The sequence below is a fragment of the Schistocerca nitens genome, chromosome 11, assembly GCF_023898315.1.
Source record: "Schistocerca nitens isolate TAMUIC-IGC-003100 chromosome 11, iqSchNite1.1, whole genome shotgun sequence".
Lineage (NCBI taxonomy): Eukaryota > Metazoa > Arthropoda > Insecta > Orthoptera > Acrididae > Schistocerca > Schistocerca nitens.
Genome location: NC_064624.1, coordinates 63,483,549 through 63,507,188, shown reverse-complemented (window position 1 = coordinate 63,507,188; position 23,640 = coordinate 63,483,549). Strand labels below are relative to the sequence as shown.

At 38.0% G+C, this 23,640-nt stretch overlaps 1 protein-coding gene across 1 annotated transcript in view; it reads right to left on the bottom strand.

Annotated features, from left to right (window-relative positions):
* LOC126212632 (zinc finger protein 99-like) overlaps positions 1 to 23,640 on the bottom strand; it is a 110,816-nt gene that overhangs the window by 5,051 nt on the left and 82,125 nt on the right. The window contains exon 4 of the mRNA XM_049940059.1: positions 4,558 to 4,595. Coding sequence (XP_049796016.1) covers positions 4,558 to 4,595 — 38 coding nt within the window. The remainder of the gene's footprint in view (positions 1 to 4,557; positions 4,596 to 23,640) is intronic.

The following is a 23,640-nucleotide window of genomic DNA, read 5'->3' as shown; positions in this document are numbered from 1 at the left end:
TTATGTTTTTTCTCCAATGAGAATGATGGTGGCTTTAGGTTTCAAGTATTTTCTATCTTGTTCTGTTGGGATAGAGTAGAACATCAAGTAACACCCCCGTCAGCTGCCACAACCCACAAGTCACCATCAAATGTGTTCTTGAAGACTTTGCTAGTGAAAGTTCCAACACTGAATATACCAATATGTCTCACTGGAACAACCTTCCCGTAACAAAAGTGAGTGACATGCAGATATCCTAGTCTATTGCTGTACAGTCATGGTTGAAGTTGGTACAACTGTTGCAACACTTATGTTCCTGATTCATATGCAGCTTTCTGATATTTCTCATGGAGTTCTTGTCCCTTAAATGACACAGTACAACAAAGCTTGTGATATTTGGGACTTATGGCATCATCTCAAAGCTGATTACATGAGCAGTTACACATGCTGTTAACCCTTATGAACTTGAGTTTAATATTATATCTCTTAACTGCAGCTTACCATTTTAGTTATTCATAATTTTCCTCAAGTATGTGTTGCCTCATTTCTACCAGCCAATCCTAATTCCTGTGTAACTTCCAAAAAATGACTTATGATAACGAATAACTTACTAAAGTATGTAGTGAGAATATATGATATTAAGTGTACCATTAAAAATTCTATCAGCATCTCCACAGCACAATGTCAAGATTTCCTAATTTTGTGACCTTTTGGTAATAGCTAAATTATTTCACATGTTTCAGTTGTGTGGCACCCACTTACCATATGAAACATTTATCTTGGCAAAGTGGAGTCACATGCATGCCTTAACAAAACAGACAGACACATAAAGTACATAAAACTGCAATGGAAGGATATCTAGGGAGGGTCCACACACTAACATGTGGTTAATGAAGATGGATGGCAGGTCTTTCTAGCAGTAAAGGTACCAGCCACCACCATACCTACCATATGCTAGCTTGCAGGGTATCTATGTAGATGTAAATGCAGAATGGTTTGGATGATTATACAATTGGTCTTGTACCATTAGCCAACATGACCTTGCTATGTTAGTACTGTGAACAGATAAAAGCAAGGGGAACTATACCTGTTATAACCACATGCTGCTCTGCTGTATAGTTTAATGATCATGACATCCAATTGGGTAAAATAATCCAGTAGCAATATAGCCTCCCAATAAGATTTCTGGGAGGGGGCTACACTCGTGAATATCATCAGGTGAAAGAAACAATATTGCTACAAGTCAGAGTGTGGAATGTGAAGTCCCTTGATTGATTAGGTGAGTCAGAGAACATGAAATGAGAAATGGATAAGTTGAAGTTTGATATGGTGGGAATTAGTGTGGTGCATGGGAGGAAGAACAACATTTCTGGTCAGGTGAATGCAGAGAAGAGAAGAGTAATGCACCAGTAGAAGTTATTATAAATAAGAATATAGAAATGTAGGTAAACTATAATGAACAGTATTGTTGACTCAGTTTCATAGCCAAGACAGATAAAAGGCAAAACTATCCACAACTGTACAGGCACATATAATTACTAGCTCTGTCAATTATAAAGAACTTAAAAGAATGTATGAGCTTGTACTTAGATAAAATTTTGAAGTGGTGCAAGGATTGCCAGCTAGCTTCAAACATTATGACTAAAAATAGTGTATTTCACAAAAAGGAGAATCATAGTATCCTATCACTACTCTCATGTATTCTTGAGTGTAGCAATATGTGGACATGCCAAATGGAATCATCACATTGGTTCAATTGTAGGTACAGCAGTCAGTCCATTGCTACGATACCAAAGAATCCATTGCTAGGATACCGCAGAAATCCAATGTTTTCAAAACTACTGTGTGACTCACCTCGGAACATTGCTGAAGGGTGTGTGATGCTTATCATATAGGCCTAACCAGAGATATTAATCTCTCATTTCACAGTGCTTTGCAAGTAACAGGTTTAGGTCTAGACACAGCAGTCACACTCGTCTGTGAGCATTTACTAGGTGAAAAATGGTAAATGTTTACCATGGATATACATAGTAAATGCAGAATTGATTTTTTTCCTAAAAATGATTTTGCAACCTCATCAGTCCAGCCTTACTACACAACAGGTTCAGTGGCTACTACAGTTCAAACACCAAAAAGGCATAGCTACAATTTGGGATAAGAACATCTTGTGACAGGAAAAAAGAGCTTTACTGAACACAAAGGACAATCTGATTGTGCACTACAGACAGTATAGCAGAATATTTCACTATCACAGTTTGTTGTCTTCTGAAGTAGGTAGAGATCTCTCTACCTTGCACAAGATAATTAAGTCCAAGGAGTTATTCATCCCTTGCTCTTACTTCCAGTCAGTATTGTGGTGGTTTACAGAATAAGAATGCTAGGAAAATTATTAACACTAAGTTTAACTGTCCATCCACACTGTGCCCCTTATATACCTACTGATAACATTTGTCCTGTAATTTCCTTCTAATTCTGTGATGACAATAGTTTCCTCCAATGATCTGAGCACAACTGATCAATATTCATTTTACTGTCATGGCCAGATAAATCACTATCAGTTTTGCTCCCAAATCAGCCAAATTTGCAAAGTGTGCACTAATTACATTTGGGGAATTGTACTGTGTTAGATTTCCCATATTCAGGCATAGGGGATTCTAGGTGTCCTTGGTAAGTGGCTTCTCACAAAATCACAAAAGATGACTCACCAGTTAAGTCATCATGGCCTTACTAAAGCTGACTACAGCTGCTTTATGAAATTTAGGAAAATGATGGTGGCCTGTAAACTGTGAATACAACAAGCTTGTTTCCGAATCCACATTGCTGACACAGTAGTCAAAGAGTTGTTCACCCCCAACATTCATTAATCTGAAGGGGCTGAAACTTGACTCCAGGTTTTGGATACATAACCACTCACCCTTTCCTCTTACTTGTTCTACATGGTAGGACATTAGCCTGTACCCAGCACATTGAATTTGTATGACTTCCATGTCATATTCAATTAGAATAGTTAGCACTATACAGCTGCTGACACCTCACCTGCACTTTTGTATAAAAGAAGTACACTCTTTTATTAAATAACAGACACACAAGCCAGCTGTTTTATAGAATGTGTTACTAACATAACTGCTTTGTAATATTTTTACTTATGAATAATAATGAACCATCATGTATATTTCAAACATCAGGGATAACATGAACTCACTTAAGGTGATCACTTCATTAACACCAGCAGAATATCAGTACTGGCAGTGTTGTACATGATATTGTACAATGTTTTACTGGTTAACAAATTTCAGTCAGCATGAATTACAAACTGTGTGTTAGTCTGTAGCATCATTACATTTTTCATTAAACCTGAATTGTCAATGTTTTTCTTTTTCGCTAATGTTTCTCTAGCTGACCTTTGTGCATAACATTGCTCAACAATCACCATCAACAAGGAAAACAATTGTGACACAAACAGCATGAAAAACTAGATTCTATCAACAAGTGCAATTCCATGTTGAGATGTGCTTTTATATTCTTTAAATAGAGCCAGTAGTAGTAACACTGAGTTCCAAGAAGTGAAAGGGTTGTCATGCAGTAGGAAGCACAAAGCACAGATAAGCAAGTGAAACTAAAAATTCTGCAGGAAGCAGAATATGGTGTATTGAAAAACAGCACAATTGGAAGAAGGTTTAGACTCAACAAATCTACATTATCCACACTACTTAAATGAAATGTTCTTAATTCTGCTGCTCTGTGTTCCAGGTGCATACTGAAGTGACTTCACAGTGTTATATATGAAGATGCTGAACTTTTACAGTGCTTCAGCTATATGTGCACCTCCAATGTGCCTATAAGTGGAAATATAATTCAGTGAACAACAAATTAGACTGCAAAAAAATTAGACATTCAAAACAGACTTCAATTGTTTTGTTTGTTGGCTGTATAAGTTCCAAAATAGAGGCCTAATTTCATGCTCAGTGATAGCCAATGAAATGAATGAAGTTGATGAAGAGGGGCAAGCATGAATTTGATGAAGTGAGAGAAGTTTGCTGTATCTTATGCCAGCAATGTGGACGAAACTATTATTTCTTTACAACTTCTGCCAAGTCAAACCCATAAAACAAAAGGTGACATGTGGCATCATGGGGCCAGCTGTAAACAACATTCTTGGGTGATCAGTGAATCTGAGAAACTGATATGTTTTAAGAACATAAAATTAATGCTTCACCTTGCATCTACTCATTATTGGAAAGCTTGGATTGACAGTTAATCATAAATGGCTTTTTTGTTCTGTTTGTGCAGTTATTGCAAACCACTGTTATAAATGGGACTGATGTACCTTGTAATATTTGAAAGCATCTTTTTAATCTTCTGCAATAACAAGTATAATGTTGCTGTAGTCAGTATATGCTGTATGTATATACCGCAAATGGTTAATATATAGAAAAAATAGAACTCCAAAAACAGAACTTTTTAAAAATAAGTTATGGTATTGTGGTCCCTAGGGGTTATTGTTTGTTTTCCTTTCACATGGTGTAACTAAAAATTTATACTGCTCAAAAAATTTCGCAGTGAAGAACAAAAACGTACCTTAAACTATCAGATGCATTTCTTATTGAGGCTGCCACCTGAAATAGTACAAAGAATTACTGGTTATTTAAAACTGATGAAACAGTAAATAAATAAAATTGTATTAACACCCACTAACATCTGAATGTTCCAAACAATACTTGGAAATAGTATTATCAAAGAGACACTACATAAATGTAGCAGTTATTGAAGAAAACTATAGGTAAAAATTAACGCTTCATTTCAGCACTTTGGTTTTAGCTGTGTAAGTAACTATAGAAACATTGATTTATTGGAAAACAAATTTCCTACTTTATACTTCAAAATTAAATGCCTGAAATACCTTTCACCTCTCGGGCACATACAGTTACGCAAAGTACAAGAGAAAAATGTAAAAGATCGTCCGATTTTTATTGATGAAACTGGCAATGGAAAGAACTGAAGAAATACCTATCTGAACTGCTATTAAATGTATTTTTTTCACAACTGCAGCATTCAATATTATGCCATTCTCTTGAGATAGCTCACTGCATGGAACATCAAAGTCGTTAAATGTCACATCAGTTTCATCCACAGAAGAAATTCAGGAGTACAGCTTGACATGAAAGCGATAGGAATTATTACATGAAGTGGTTTTATTTTATAGTCATATAAATGACAAAGATTTGTATAGTATCATAAACAGGAAATAAACAACATTGTCAACATGAGGACAGTGTTCTCTCCAAATGAATGAATGTGCTTTCATACATTTCACAGCAGGGGAGGGATTAATACAACTGCAGATAAATTCAGGTGGCCAATTATAAAGAGCCAATATACAATGAATAAATATGAAGAAGCAATCAGAATGTAGACAGCAAGCACTAAAACAAGTTTGTTACTGGAGCCTAGCAGAAAACCTTTAACATAAAGGATAATCCAGAAATTCAGTCAGCAAACCCGAAGATGATCACCTAATGAGAAACGTGTCAGATTAAACAAACTATTTCACAATAACAAGAAAGACTGAGTCATCTCTGACAGTAAGTTGAATTAAGGTAACAATATCAAATAATTGATTTTTAAAAAACAACTGCATTGAAAATGAGTAATAACAAAGACAAGGATAATGTATTGTGAATTGGAAAAAGAAACCATTTCTTGGTGGTGGTCATGATTTGTTATTCAAATTATGTAATTTAATGAAGCAACACTTTCATGTTATTAATGAGGAATATAATCAGTACAGCAAGGAACTTCACAACACATGAAATTTTAACATAAATAGAAATAACAAAAGTTTTTGAGATAGATGCAAAGGAAACTATCCAGAGAAAAAAAAATCATTTTTCACCAGGATGGAGCATCACCACACTGGCACCTGAATGAAAGAGCACTTCTAAAAAATAAGCTGCCTTATTTATGTATCAACCATAAGTGGCATACACATCTCACATTCACCTGCCGACCTTTAATTTTGTCTGATCTCACAGTATGTCATTTTTTGTCGGGGTTTGTGGAAGGCTCCATCTATTTGCCGTGCCATGCAGTAACTCAAGGTTCACTAAATAAAAAAAAAAAAACTTTGAGCACAAGAACTCCAAATGTGTTTCAATAAGTATGGAAGAAGTCTATTGCCTCAATGTTTGTTGTGTGTCCAGTTGAGGGAATAGTGAACTTTTGTCAAAACTGAATGAAAACACTGAACTTAAAGCAAATTGTGGAAAGTACCCTATTACACATGCACGCATATTGAAGATGTACTCATGATAAATTGAATGGTTCCCTGCAAATAAAAGCTTTATAGCTATACATCTGAACATAAAGTTATCCTAAATTTGTATCTTTATTCGCGTCCAGGATATAACCTTTTTGGAACCTACACACGATCTGGTTCCACAGCTATCACTTCCCTTTCAGTAAAATAGGGTAATCTTACTCTGTTTTCATGTGCTGAATTTATTTCTTAATTGTTTTATTTCATTCATAAATTTAATTTCTCTTTCAGTGTGAAATCACACTGTAGCCTATATCCTCGTCAGAGAGAGGGTGGGAAGGTTAGTTAGTTATTCATGCATTCATTCATTCATTCATTCACTCATTCTTGGATCTACACATTGTATTTCACAAATCATATTGTCTAGACGGTTGCAGAATGTGACACATAGCATATTAAAAAGCAGAAGCTGCTACTGCAGATTACTTCTGTGAAGTCCACTAACTATCAGATACCTATGACTATTGCTAATCTCCTCATACTGATAATTATGGGAGATGTTTCCAGATTGCATTATTATCATTATTACTATTTCATACATTAACTTTTAGGAGATAGTGTCTAAATTTAAAATTTTCTTCCTATTCCTACATCCTTCCCAATTTCTTTACGTACACAATGTGGATACTTCTGATCAGACACCCCGAAAAATATCAGTTTTTCATATGAGGTGCAGTGTGCTGATACCTACTGCCAGGTACTCCATATCAGTGAACTCGGTAGTCATCAGACATCATGAGAGAGCAGAATGGGGCACTCTGCGGAACCCACAGACTTCGAACTTGGTCAGGTGATTGGGTATCACTTATGCCAGATTTCCACACTCCTAAACGTACTTAGGTCCACTGTTTCCGACGTTATAGTGAAGTGGAAACGTGGAGGGACACATACAGCACACAAGAGTACAGGCTGATCTCGTTTGTTGACTTACAGAAACTGCTGACTGTTGAAGGGGGCCATAATGTGTAACAGGCAGACATCTATACAGACCATCACACAGGAATTCCAGACTTCATCATTATTCACTGCAGGTATTATGATTGTTAGGTGGGAGGTGAGAAAACCTGTATTTCACCGTCGAGCACCTGCTCATAAGCCACACATGACGCAGGTAAATTCCAAACGATGCCTCGCCTGGTGTAAGGAGCGAAAACATTGCACAATTGAACAGTGGAAAATTGTTCTGTGGAATGAAGAATCATAGTACACGACGTGGTGACCTAATGGCAGGATGTGGGTATGGCAAATACCTGGTGAACATCATCTGCCAGTGTGTGTAGTGCCAACAGTAAAATTCGGAGGTGGTTCTGGTGTTATGGTGTCAATGTTTTTCATGGAGGGGGTTTGCACCCCTTGTTGTTTTGTGTGGCGCTATCACAGCACAGGCCTACATTGAGTTTTAAGCACCTTCTTGCTTCCCACTGTTGAAGACCAATTTGGGGATGGCAACTGCAGCTGTCAACACAATCGAGCACCTGCTCATAATGCACGGCCAATGGCGGAGTGGTTACACGACAATAACATCCCTGTAATGGACTGGTCTGCACAGAGACCTGACCTGAATCCTTTAGAATACCTCTGTGATGTTTTGGAATGCTGACTTCATGCCAGGCATCACCGACTGACATCGATACCTCTCCTCAGTGCAACACCTGTTAAGAATCGGCTGCCATTCCCCAAGAAACATTCCAGCACCTGGTTGAACGTATGCTTGCGAGAATGAAACCTGTCACCATGGATAAGGATGGGCCAACACCATATTCAATTCCAGCATTACTGATGGAGGGTGCCACGAATTTTTAAGCAATTTTTCAGGCAGCTGTCTGGATACTTTTCATCACATAGTGTATGTCCTCTGTGGTCTCTCTTGTGGTCTTCCAATATTTATATCCATTTCTGTTTTCCATGTGTTGCTGTTTAAGTATGTTTCATGGTCTTTCTTGACTCTTTTTCGATTTATTATGTTATCTTGTTAGAGTCCAGCTTCTTCTGTACCTATGACCAATTTTGAATTGCTTTTGCTAGTGCTTGCTACCTCAAAGATCTGCCTTGTGTGCCTGTCGACGGTCATCATGTGATGTATCAACAAAATTTTGTTACTAAATGTAAAGCTGTCAGTTATTGTTTCTGTCAGTCTATACATCTCTCTAAAGGGACACCATATCCAAATTCGTTCACAGAAAACTGGGCCAAATATTTTCCTGAGAATTTTTCTTTCCTGCTTCTCATTCAGTCATTTTTGTTTGACCATGAATCACAGTACTTTCTGAAGCAAAGAGATATTCCAGTAGTAGTTCTAAAATAGATTTTTTGTTATAATGACTCCATATCAGCTGACAAGCTTTTGATCCAGAAACTCCTGAAGTTAGGTTTGACAATAAGCGAGGATCTCACTTTTGAAAGACTGAAGATTTTGAACAGTGTGTTCTCAAGACTTCAGCTGCAAAACTTGTGGACAAACGATGGCAGGATAATGGTGAAGAACTAAAATAGGAATGATCAGTCCGCAATGCAGATGAGCTGGAGTGTCTGGACGTCAGAAGCTAAAAAATTTGTCAACTCTTATTGCCCCTAATTTTTTGTGTTTACTTTCAGGTCTTTATTTTACAAAGAAACAATTTGTTTTACTAATATTATATTTACAACAGTTTCCACTCTTATTATTCTCTGTTTGTCTATGATTACTTTTAGTACTAATTTTCTGCTCAATTCTCATACCATGAAGACCAATACTATTCATTAATTCACTATTACTTCAATATGCTCACAAGGCTCTGATTCAGATGATAATTTACAGTCTTATTTCTACTTTAATAATTTATCATCATATTACTGTGGTTACTCATCATTAGGACCAATAATAAGACAGCAGTCTGTCATTCCATTTATCTTACTTTCAGTGTTGTTGTGCATAGATTATTCTAGCTCTGTTCAGGAACTTTCTCTTCCTGTCTTCAGTTGACCATTCACTGACCAGTGCAAAGCACGGTGGCCTTGGCCACAAAACCTCCCTCCTTCTGGGGATATCTCTCACTTTTACTTCAAGGAACCCTGCTCCCCTACCATAATGCACTCTGGTATGCTTTGTTCTCATAACCTTACTGGCCTAAAGTCACTACTATCTAGTATCTTCACGAGCCTTGTAGCCAAATGCACTAAACTTCATACTGCACACGCAAATGTTCGATCTCTGCCACCTCATCATAACAAAGTCTGTCACATATTTCAAGACACGGACCTACATCTGATACTTCCGTCAGAGATGTGGCTCCAACCAACTATGTCCACAAGTTCTGTAAATCGAGAAGACCACATCTTTTTAAGACACAACAGATGTAACTGACAACTGGGTGGAGTAGGGGCATACACATGCTCTGATTTATCACATAATGTACTTACACACATCCAACAATCATGAAGATAAACAAGAGGAATATGTTCAGAGAGATCACATCCCTTAACAGAAAGTCACCAATGTGTGTCCTCTACAAACGTCCTGAAATACCCAGGTTTGGCTGTTTTTAACTTGCTCTTTGAACTGACATGGAAGCATATAATTACACTCCACCCAGATCTTCCTGTTTTCTCAAAATTCTTAGATGGTGAAGGCTTCTTAAATTAGCTTTCCATGGAACTCACTATAGCAGAAAACTATCTTGTACATTTATAAATCCTTTTTATACCTGCCACTATTATTGTTGTCATTACTACTGTTACCACCACCACATTAGTGGCAACAGCTGTAATACTACTAGTACTGTCATTATTAATTTTATTAGTTCATAGTCACTGTTACTTACATTGCCACTTCAGACACTCATATCATTTCAATACTATTTGTCATATTAAAATTGTTGTTTCTTAGATAACTATGATGTATGTGGGAAACCCTGGTCCAATGCAAAAGAGACCTGATGGCCCTTGTCAGAATAGGATAAATAAATAAATGTCTTGGTGATTGGATGATCTCTCCTGGATATTTAATGTATGTACCTTGTGATACTTCCTCATACCAAGTTATAATGGAGAGATTATCTGTAGGCTTCCTGTTCATTACTGAGTTTTCTCACAGATGATTTGTAGACTAGTTTTCTTTGACATTTTGTGAAGCTTCTCCAGGACAAGTTTGGCTTCTATACAGTATCTTAGAATAGTCCGTGTCTACATAAGCCATACACCTCATGTTAATTCTCTGCTCTTTTTTAATTTCGATTTGGATTCCCTTATCTCCTTCCCCTATGTCTTCAGAACTTTTTCAGAATTATTTTAAATTGGAGTGGATCATGGATCTCTGGCTGCACACTGTTGTGCATTTCAAATACTTCTGAAATTTCTCCAATCAGTTTAATGTCTAGTGTTGTACCCATTTATGTCTATTGGATAAATGCCACTGTTTTCCTGTCAATTCTGAATTCCTCTGACATACTGAATCAAGTCTTTCTGTCAAATCATAAGCCTTTCTGACACTTGGCATAACTTGCCACAGTATTTACACATCGTCATCTTTGCAAAATTGACTTTGGTTCCCATATCTGTTCTCTACACAATTGCGTTTGCAAAATCGTGCCTTATACTTTCCTATTAATAGGCCTACTTGTTCGTCCAGTTGCCTTCACAGGGCTTTTTAAGGAATTTTGGACATAACTGGATGCAGTGAAATTCTCTGTAATTATTCAGACTGGTTTTATCTCATTTTTATGAAGAGGAACAATTAATGCACATTTCCACTCTTCAGTAATTTTTTCACTTTTACAAATATTTAACATAATTCTGCCAGTTGCTTGTGTGAGATTACTGTTGCTCAGTATCCATATCTCCATACTTCTACTATGAGTTTCTGTCTTCTGCACATGACTCATTTTGCAAAGTACTGATTTCCTTCAGTTCCTCAACAGATGATTTTTAATCAGAATTGTTTTGCTTCCAAAACTAATTGTTCTTTCAGAGGCACACAGTCGTGAACTGAGTGAAAGTAATAGACAAAAACTGTTATTTTTATGTTAGTTTCAAGTGACCCAGTTTACACTTTTTTTATAGCCTTGAACATTCTTTTGTATACTTTTAAGAATTCCTGCCATTTTCTGGGGTTTGTTACCATTTAAAGTTCCCAATGCTTGTTCCCCTGCATCTACTAGACCCTGATCATAGGCAATGTTCCACTACCTGTGTTCTCTCTTCCTTTGTGGTTAGCATAATCTCATAATGGTTTTCAGTATGTCTACAAGTTTGTTACAATTCATGGTATATGAATGAATAATTTGTTGAAAAATGGATTAATGATGAGTGATGTATTCATGTATGTTTCTTTCCTGACAGGTTGAAATCTAATCTTTATATGCACGAGACGTTGAAATGACTAAAAAAATTCCTCTCTTGTTCTTACACTGAGAATTTTTGTATCCTTACTGGTTATAACAACATGGTCTATCTGAAACTCACGTAAAGCGGAGTTCAGAAAATTCGATTTTTGTAGCTTCTTCGCAGGTTTACATTGTGTGGTTGTGATTTTGATCTCATTTTCCCAGCTTTATCTCACCATTTTCATATATTCTCTTTTGAACTCCTGTTTCCCAAAATTTTTTTGTTGGAACATACACATGCTTGACAATGGGACATCCCACCAGTCAGACATTGAAGAAATTCAGTGGCATGCTTCTAGATTTGCTACTATTAGCTTTCATTGGCACACATATGTTATGGATATGGTTCAGGTACTCAAACAGGAATCCTTGGAGGGCAGATGACGTTCTTTTTTAGAAAATTTAGGGAACTGGCATTTGAAGCATACCGCAGATGTAAATGTTGATCAGTGTGTATTGTAAAGGAAACATAATGAAAGTTTGTGTGTCTGATTTGTACACTAATATTTGCCTATAATGCATCAAACTTTGTGTATCCTCCGTAACTGTCAGAGATAGACAGAGCTTTATTTTTCTGTTTACTGTTTTTTCATCTAGTATCGTTTGTTAATTCTGAAATCATCTGTTTGTGTATACTGAAACAGAAAACTATTAATAGGATTTAGTAATTGTAATATTCTAGAAGAGAGTTTAGATGTGTAATAATAAATTGTGAGTTTTGACATAACAATGGGAGGAGATCAATTATGTAAGGTTGCTGTTGGATAGTATACAGGCATGGATGGTGAACTTGTAAACATGGACAACTACTTTTTCCAGGTGCATTGTGGATTGTAAAGATAGTGGACGAAATGGAATTAAAATTTATGCATTCCAGATTAATTTTCCCCACAATAGCACGAAGGCAGCAACATTGAAATGATGCAGAGGCACGTTTACTAATGGAAGATTTTATGAAGCACAATGCCAACAACTAAGTTAATAGTCCAAGGTGTCGATCTACCTCTTATTGTGAACTGACGTAATGTGGGAAAATATCAGAGCAATGACAGTAAAGGAACACATTTGCTTAATGAATTGATTTCAATATTGAACACATTCTCTAAAGTGAATACCATATGCAAAAACTACTATGCCTGGGCCCCATAGAAAATTATTATTACACCACACATTTACAACAGAATGAAGCCTAACAAACAAATGCTTAATTTGGGAAGAGAAAATGTGGTGCAGGAACCAGTTATGCCAGATTCACTCTTTTTTTATATACCATATGCACTGTCCCTAGCATGATAATTTTTTTCCTTGACTGGTATGCTTGCACAATCACCAGACATCAATGTGCCTGAGGGTCTTTACAGACACCACAAAGACAAGAGAATTTAGGGCTTGTATGGAGGCAACAGATAGTTGACTTTCCCTCGCTCTGCTTGTAAGCGGGAAAGGAAAGGAAATGACTAACAGTGGTGGAACATACCCACCGCCATGCACTGTACAGTGTCTTGCATAGTAAGTCTTCTGATTAGGTTTTTCAGTACTCTACCTTATATTTCCCAATATTAGTTATGTCTTATTCCTGTGAGAAGTTTATGAATCTAACCATCCACTTTCTCTTACACAAAGTGGACAAAATTAATACCAAAACATTTTATTTTACTGGATTAAATTTTATACTTCATACAAGCAGACCTTATCGAAGCTGTAGATAATTTATTCGGACCTGCTATGACTTCTACGGTGAGGTAGTACACGGATTTATCTGCATAGGTCCTAGAGTTTTTCTGTGACTGACAAATCTATAAGTAAATCAGCATGTACCACTGAGGTAGCCATACTACAACTATTCTAAGAACAATGTAGCAAGGGTGATCTATCACATACAAATAGTATCACACTTCACTTCATACCTTTGGCACCTTTGAAAATTTTTGGTTCAAACTGACAAATATTAATCATTCACTGAAAAGATGAATCATGTGCAATGTACTCTTCTGCAATGCATGAATCATAAGTTACTGAAAGGAAGAATGTTTTTCACATGATCTGCACTCTCGTGGTTTAAACTTATACAAAACATTAAACATTCAGAAGGGTCTCTGAAAATATGGTTAAACACATTGTTACAAATTCTGTTCAGATTCTATTCAGAACAATAATCAAATAACAGCTGCTAATCCACAATAAGTGGAATAGCACAACAGTACTGTAAAATTATTAATTGCACTTAGCTCAAGAAAACTCATAATCTGTGCCTGTCACACAGTAATGCATTCCTTACATTAAGCAATTACACAAATACGTTTTTATCACCCTACATGCAATAAATCAGAGATGCAAATGCTTACAGTATTCTAAGTTTTACATACCTCCAAATTTAGTTCAGGATCCTCCACGATAAAATCATTTGGATAAGAGATTCCCAAGTTATCTTCAAGACACTGAAAGAAAGAAAAAACTCAGTTAAAAATGCTTACACCCTTCTGTACTTATGACATGGCTCTCAATATTTCTTTTTTTTATAAATATGATAGAAGTTTTCAGAGATTTGTATCACGTATACACACAAAATTTTAAAAAAATATATTTTAATGAGCAGCTATTCTGCCAACAAGTATCTCCATAATTTCACACTGTGCCATACTGCACTAATTGTACACATAATCAGTCATTACATAGCGTATTTCACGGTGCTTACTGAGCCCTATCCTTCCTTTGGTAACCTGACAGTTTGCCCGTAGCAAGAAGAAGGAGGGTGTGCTTACTCCCTGTGCATTAACATAGGATTGGAAAGGCGGCGAGCCCAAGAACTACAATGAAATGAATACTCTTAGCTCCATACAGGCATTGATGTAAGTCAAAGGGGACAGCTGAAAATATGTGCCCCAATCAGGACTTGAACCTAGGATCTCCTGCATACATGGCAGATGCTCTATCCATCTGTGCCACCAAGGACACAGATGATAGTGTGACTGCAGGGCCTTATCTCTGGCATGCCTACCACGAGACCCACATTCCCAACCTATTGTCCCACACTATATTCATAGTGCCCCTACCCACTAATATATTCATAGTGCCCCTACCCACTAACTCATTACTCGCGGCTTCTTGCCAAATCCCGTAAGAGTTCGAGCACTGTTTGTGCATCCGCATAGAAGAAGATGGTCAAATGGCCAGTTAGCCCTTTCGGACATGTCTGAAAGAACAGGTACCATCTTCATATACCCAAGAACTACAAGTAGCACTGTCACTTGAGACTCAAGCTGACATGTAATCGGACTTGTGAGTGAATGGTTAAGAGTTGAAGGCTGTGATTATGAAAATGGCTCTGAGCACTATGGGACTTAACATCTGTGGTCGTCAGTCACCTAGAATTTGGAACTACTTAAACCTAACTAACCTAAGGACATCACACACATCCATGCCCGAGGCAGGATTCGAACCTGCGACCGTAGCAGTCGCGCGATTCCTGAAGAACCGCTAGACCACCGCGGCCGGGGCTGTGATTATAAAGAGGTGTTGAGAGTTATAGTAACTGGTATTTATAGAAGAAAATGAACAAAACATGTCCACGTTTTTCGATCCGGTGAACCGATGTGGCTGAAGAGAAACTAAAGGTAAATATTTTGTAGTTCTCCAAAAATTTTCAAAATGGTTGACAGCAATTCCTGGGAAAGACAATCTGACTCCGAGTTGTTTTGTGTGCGATTCACATTTCAGTGAGGAACAACAAATGTTTATCGTCAGTAAATAAGTTGAAATTGTAAGACAGGGGCAGTCTTTTAAAACCAGAGCGGCTCAGTGGTTCCTCATGTATTTCCCAGTTTACTGAAATATCTGTCGAAAACATTACACAAAAGAAAATCGTCCGTCAAGCACTCGCTAAAGGGAACCTGTGGAAGGAAGACAGTAAACGAGCTGCAGTTTCAATGTCTGCCAGTGCTTCTTCTGCTAAAGGAAAATGTAGGGTGCAGATCAGTACTGAACGGAGTAGTAATCACATGAAAACAATGTTGATGTGCCAGGAACTGGAAATTGTCCGATTACGTGATAAATTAAGGACAGAAAATGCCAAAATCAATCTCTTCCAGAAGCAAGTCTCACATGAAAACCATAAGATGGCTCAGTCGAATGTCCTACATCACTGTACACTCAGTAAAAACAGAAAATCATATTTGCCACAATGTTAAAGAAATACCAATTTAAAAACAGCAAGAGAATGCACTATGTGATGTGACAATGAATTTACTCTGGATAGCATGCCCTTGAAAATTAGAAGCTCAAAGGATATAGACATGGTTTGAGGCACACATTGTTGCAACAACCTTCTGAAACATCTCCAAAAGTAAATAATCTCAATTGCTCATGTGAAATTAACCAAGAGAACAATTAAGAATTATTTTCGGAAACGACAAAATGAAAACAAAGACATGCTGATTTTTGATGAAGTAAAGCACAAGGAAAGCTACATTTCAATAACACTTTGATGAAAGTTTGTTTGGTCAATTTATGGGTATATACTTCAGACAATTGTAGTAATAACTTTGCCTATCATTGCTCTGGTGTTCCTATCTGTTGCTTTGATGCATAATCGTATTCACCCTATTTTAGTATACTCGAGTCACAATGCCACTCCCAGTGATGTCTAGCATATATTGATTCAAGTAATTATCCAGCTAGAGCAAGCCAGAATGACACTTGTTGCATTCACTTCTTATGGCGCAGTACACAACTGAATAAAGAGGTCCAGCAGTGTCTAGGAATTACTGGCATAAAAACTAAAGTTCCTTGCTCAACATCAAACGCAGTTGACAAGACCGGATGAATATGGGTATTTTCGTACGCTATTCGTGTCATAAATTGAATAAAAAGTGGTTGATATGATAAAAGTGATGTACTTTTTAACGATGGCATCATCAACTACAATTATCGACCAGATAGTTCTCCAGAATCAACAGGATTATTCATTAGATAGATAAATAACTTAGTGGACACACTTATATTCTCTTGGTGATGCTTTGCACAAAACGCACAGGCTCACAAAAAGTTAATGAAATGGGGAGGCATTCTAACTACACAGTAAAAGCTTTTGTTCTGAAAGAACACACTGGCGCTAAGAGTAACCACTAATAGTACCTTCGAAATACCTAAATACTTATGGAAAAGAGGTTGCATTTCTCTCCCAACAGCAGCATCATTTCGGTATCTCTACGTCTCCGAGTTGAAAATCGTCACCCATCAGCAAGACTACTTCTGCTCGGACAAGTTACAATTTGCTTGCCAGTACATTCCTGTAGACCTTTCATTGTCTCTTGCAGAAACTGAAGATAAATGTGAATTTTCGTTGACATTGTACGTAATACAAACACAGATTTTAGCTGGATATTTGCAACAAAAGCACTAATACAGGGTTTTGGAGCAGAAAACGTATTTGAAAAAACCCTCTGTATTCCATATAGTATCTAAGATCCACAATATAAGTCAGTCTGCTGATTTTTCCATTGTAACACATACTTCTGTGGGTCACAAGCAGACCAACTAACATCTCACGGCAGAACTACTGAACTAGGGCAGTCAGCACGTTTCCTCTTCTACTCACTATCGTTTGCCTGCAGTTACACTGTTGTTTCCTGCATCCACTGAACGACTTTTCCTTAATATTTAATTAAATCCACTATTTCATCCTGTTTGCATTTGTAATGTTAACACATTCTCATGCTCACAGCTCTGGTTTGAATATTTTCTGGCATATGACACTGTTGCAACAACGTCATTTCCAACACCTTGCTTTTTCTTTCTGTCCAGACATCAGAGTCTCAGAATGGACCAAACACGATAGAGATGAGATTTTCTCTCAGTTGTGTTTACAATACTTAAGAACTCTGTTTATAAACCAACCCTGAGGCTGTAACTAATATAAGCCTAAATTTTAATATTGCTGTACACACTACATTAAGTAACAATCATTTTCGTAGTTTCAGATTTTTGAATGTACCAATGCTGCCTCATTTAATATCCAGCTGTAAGTTTGTGCCCACACATCAAAACTTCTCTAGGGTTGTAAATCAAATTTCCAGTATGCACTGGGTCACTTTGCACCACTCCTGAGGGAAAAGTCAACACATCTGGCTTCTTAGCGTTTTGGACTACAAACCTCACTGTTATTTCATGTGCCCTATCAAGTTGGGATCCTTGCTATTTCCATTACTCTGTCAAATATTATGTTGAGCATTCATGGTGACAAGTAGAATCTTGTCCCAAATCAGTACGCATTTTAAATGTACAGGTCATCATCTCTCTCATATCTGTACCTTTGCTCTTGTCCCTGTCTGTCTCCTCAGTACATCCACTAACTTTTCTGGATTTCTACAATCCCTCACACTGTTGTGTAACCTCTGTCTGTGACCATTGTCCTGTGATGGAAAAATCTATAAACACTGAAGAAATGTGTTAGTTAAATTCCTTGCACTTCTCCCATTGTCTCGTAATATGGAGGCTCATTGAAAAGTAATGCTGCCGAATATTTTTATTCTGTTCTCAATATCAATTGAGGTATTACTTATCATGCACATTACATGGTCGAATTCCCATTTCACTGACAACTTGCAACACTACTATTATGCAATTTTGAATTGTAGTGTGTAACATTGCAGTGTGTAATGGAACTATGTCATTGCATGAGAAATAGTGTGTTCTAGTCAAGTTTGTGAATGTCAAAATGGGACTTCAATTGAATCCACAGAAGAACGAATGCAGTGCATTGTTTTCACTATATCAACGTCAGTAATGTCCAAACATTCAGTTGTTCACACACATAATGAAACAGACGGAGCCGCTAACCTCAGCTCAAAGTGGACGGCTGCATAGGCCAACACTTAAAGACATCTTTGAGGAATTCAGTCTTATAGTGATGAAGTGGTGCAAGTGAAGGTCAGGCTGTGGCTCCATCAACAGAGTTGAACAGCCTACAGTGACAGTATCAATGAACTTATCACTCACTGGGAGAAATGTTTTCATTGCCAATGTGGGTTTGTTGCAACATAAATATGTAGAGATGAAGACTAAACATATAGAATGTCTATGAAATTTTATCCAAAAATCTGTACACGTTTTCACATAAATTTGTAGACATTACTTTTCAACACGCCATCATAAATGTGATTAAAAGGTCACATTGCTACCCACTAACATCCAATTGCTTCTGCAGTTAAACTGTGCATGCCACTTTATAGCATGTGTCTGAGTATTTGTGATACCAATACAACTATTTTTCAACAGTTACCCACAACACAGAGGCAATATTGTAGAAACATCTGACGATTGCAAAAACAGTTTTGTAGTTCAGGTGCTTGTGAATGCAGTAGTTGTTTAAACAGGTGTCTAAATGAGATTTTTGAGCTCAAACATTACAGTCATGTTGTTCGATACTGGAATAAACATTATGTCACAGTGTTCTTACAAAGTCCTGTGCAGATTGATGTATAGCATATACCGGGTGATCAAAAAGTCAGTATAAATTTGAAAACTGCATATATCACGGCATAAAGTAGATAGAGAGGTACAAAATGACACACATGCTTGGAATGACATGGGGTTTTATTAGAACAAAAAAAATACAAACGCTCAAAAATGTCCGAAAGATGGTGCTTCATCTGATCAGTATAGCAATAATTAGCATAACAAAGTAAGACAAAGCAAAGATGATCTTTATAGGAAATGCTCAATATGTTCACCATCATTCCTTAACAGCAGCTGTAGTCGAGGAATAATGTTGTGAACAGCATTGTAAAGCAAGTCCAGATTTATGGTATACACTTGTGACATCAGGTAACCCCAAAGCCAATAACTGCATGGACTGAGGTCTGGGGACCTGGGAGGCCAAACATGATGAAAGTGGCGGCTGAGCACACGATCATCACCAAACGAAGCGCGCAGGAGGTCTTTCACGTGTCTAGCAATACTTTGTTTCTTTTTGTTCTAATAAAACCCCATGTCATTCCAAGCATGTGTGTCAATTTTTACCTCTAACTACATTATTCCATAGTTTATTAAGTTTTCAAATTTATACTGACTTTTTGATCACCCAGTAGTTCTCAAAAAACACATAATATACCAGTTCTGAGCCGCCTCCTTTGTGCTACTTCATTTGGATCCACTATGCACCACACAAAATGCACAGAATTACACGCCATTTACAGTGCCTATTTGACATATATAACATTAAAATTGGTATTCTTTGGCCATGGGAGGGGAGGATACTTCTGACTGGTTTGATGTGGCCTGTTATGACTTGTGGTCCTGTGCCAATCTCTTCATCTCATAGTAAAAATGATATACACCTTCTTTAACTACTTGTTGGGTATATTCCAATGTGTATTCTCTACAGTTTTTGCCCTCTACAGCTCCGACTAGAACCACGAAAGTTATTCTCTGTTGTCTTCATATACACATCCTATTACAATGTCCCTTCCCATCAGTGTTTTCTGCAAGTGCCTTTTTTTGGTAATTTTATGGAGAACCTCATTCCAATTTCACCCAGTCATATCAGTTCAATTAATTTTGATCAGTCTTTTGTAATACACGTCTCAGATGATTCAGTTATCTTTTTTTCTGTTTTCCACCTCCAGCTAGCGAGTAATGATTCTAGCTGTTCTTGTTTTACAAAGCTAGATACTATTCCTAAAAACACAAAGGCGCACAACTAAGAGGTGCACAACTAAGAGGTGCACAACTAAGAGGCGCACAACTAAAAGATATACAACTAAAAGATATACAACTAAAAGATATACAACTAAAAGATATACAACTAAAAGATATACAACTAAAAGATATACAACTAAAAGATATACAACTAAAAGATATACAACTAAAAGATATACAACTAAAAGATATACAACTAAAAGATATACAACTAAAAGATATACAACTAAAAGATATACAACTAAAAGACAGTATGACCACTTTCGGCATGTATAACAGCAGCAAGGCATCATGGCGTGGAAGCGATGAGCTTTGGTAGGTCTTTGAAGGGAGGTTTTTTTGGGGAGGGGGGACCAATGAGGTCTGAAGCTATGTTCAATTACATCCCAGATGTATTCAGTTGGGTTCAGATCTTGCGAGTTGGGGGAGAGGAAGTCAGCACATCAACTGGAACTCACCACTGTGTTCCTCTAACCACTCCATACCACTCCATCACACTCATGGCCTTGTAACATGGTGCATTATCTTGTTGAAAAATGCCAGTGCTGTCACAAAACATAACTTACGAAGTGGCGTATGTGGTCTGCTATTAGGGTATGATACCCCTTGGCCATCACTGTGCCCTGTAGAAGTCCCCAGATCATAATGGAGCCACCACCAGTTTGTGTCTGTCCCATTGTACAGATTTCAAGACAAGGAACTGCTGCCATGGAAGACAAGAGATCTGCACCCTCCCACTGGCATGATGAAGGTATCGGGGTTCAGCAGACCATGCAACACACTGCCACTGTGCCAACGTTCAGTGCCAATGGTCACATGCCTATTTCAGTCGTAGTTGCTGATGATGTGATGTTAACATTGGCATGTTCAAGGGTAATAGCAGAGGCCGTTCAGCAGTGTTCTGTGCACTGTGTGTTCAGACAAACTTTTCTCTGCCCAGCATTTAAGTCTGATGTTAGTTCTGCAACAGTTTGCTGCCCATCCTCTTACCAGTCTGCCCAGCTTATGACATCTGACATCTGTAATGAGGGGAGGCCACCCAGCTCCATGATGTCTGGATGTTGTTTCACCTTGGTTTTACTGCAGCACTCATCAAACATCTGACAAGTCATAAAGTTTCCGAAATGCTCGTGCTGAGCCTCTGGGCTATCACAATCTGCCCTTAGTCAAACTCAGATCACACACCTTCCCCCTTCTACACAGAGAGGATGCTCACTGATACTACACATACAATGCATGTGTGACAAGCAGCCATTCCTTGCCAGGTGACGCTGTTATCGCCTGGATGGGTTTATATTGATACTATGGCAGAAGATGGGAAAAAGCAAGTATTAAAAAATAGTTTTAACGGTATATATTTACTGTTTCTTAAATGGAATGGGTTAAAATCAAATATTAAATGTTTGTACCACATGTAAGTGCAATACGCTAGTATTAACAGATAAATTATATACCAGAGGTGTGTGGCTATGCAACAGGGTGAAGAGTGGATGTGTTGAGTGGAAGCACAATGGAAAGTAAGTTGCAGGATTGCGTTCATACACTTTGCTCCTTCATAAGTCTGCAAAATAGTGAGCAGGAAATTTCCCACTTTCATAACAGCACTGTTACAAAAATTAAAAGCAGGACACACTGTGAAGTTATGCCCATGGCATGGGCATAGGGGAGGGGGAGGGGGAGAGGAGGAGGGGGATGGAGGGGGAGGAGAAGCGTGAAGGTGTTTCGTCTCTTTTCCACATGTGTTAACACTTCATTAATAATGGTAATAAAAGTAACATATGGACAAAATCTGTGTGAATGTCTATGCTGTTCTACACTGGTAGAGGGCGAAATTGTCTGTGTCATCCAGTACAGCAACTAAGATGTTCTTCCAGGGAAAACAACTTCCCCCACTACAACTGTCACTCGATTTTCAGTTTACATACAGTCTATACCTCCCCAGCGTTTCCTGTGCAGTCCTCTTCTGTAAGTAGACAAAATAACCTCACTCAGCTGGCATTTATACATGGTGATTTATTCCACTGTGTGCAAACACTAGGGATTGATTGATAAGACGATACAGAACATGGAAGGTCTAATGAACTTATGTCCAGAATGCATGGTGTCCATGCTAGAGACCATTTATTTAATCTACATTGTTACAGAGACTGCGGCCTAGTATGTGCTGTACCAAGCTGCCACAGTTGCAATAAGTACTGAAATAGTTTCCATGTGGCTCACTGCATGTGAATATGTGCTGCAGCATGTTCTGTCTCACATTTCGGCAAGCTGCACCTAAACAGTGTCAAAGGCAGCATGAATGCGTTTCTGCAATGTCTCCACATCTGGAATGGACTCTGTGTGTACAATACTTTTGAGATAACCAGAAATTGTATGGGTTGAGATCTGGTGAATGAGCAGGTCATGCAACTGCCCCCCCCCCCCCCAATCATATACATTGACCAGTGGAGACAACTGAGATGGGTCCAGGCATCAACAGTGAAGTGGGCTGGAACACCATCATATACAGCCACATAATCCTTTGTTCCACTGATCATGATGATTCATTGTCACCATACCACGGGGGCTCTGCATACTGTCCCATAGATGACCGTTACGAAAGTTGAAGATACCACTGCGCATAAAGGTGACCTCATCTGTGAATAGGATGGATGACAAATCTTAGAATTGTGGTTGTCTGGTGAAGGGACTAGAGACGGAACTGCTCCTGATGTGGAAAATCTGTCACTAGCAAGCAAGCCCTGTTGTCTTAAGAGTTAATGGTAGCAACAATTGTCATAGAGAATGTTCCACATGGTCATCTGGGTTACACTGTAGTGGCAGGCCGACTGTCTGGAACTAACACAGCAATGGCCTTCCACAGTGTTAACTACATTTTCCTTTAAGTCTGGTGTCTGCGTATTTAGGGTACGTCCATCATGATTTCCTGCTTCCTGAAGCAACCCTGTCTTAGACAGTGAAACACTGTTGGAAACATTGAATGCTGTGATTGTTATTGGTGGGGATAGGTCACCTGATACAACCCTGCTAGCCGTCGCCATTCGCCTTTCTGTAAGGAAACACGTTTGCAAGCTCTCAATACGAATATCGAATGATTGTGTACAATGCTGTATCACATCCACTACAAGGTGAGTCGATAAGAGACGTGAATCGGAGACATTACCAATTACTATGGCAGGAGAGGATCCTATGGCATGATGTAGGAAACCATGCATACAGTAACTGTGGCTGGATGGTACAGTACATATTAGACCACAATCTATGAAACAATGTATGATTTAATAAATG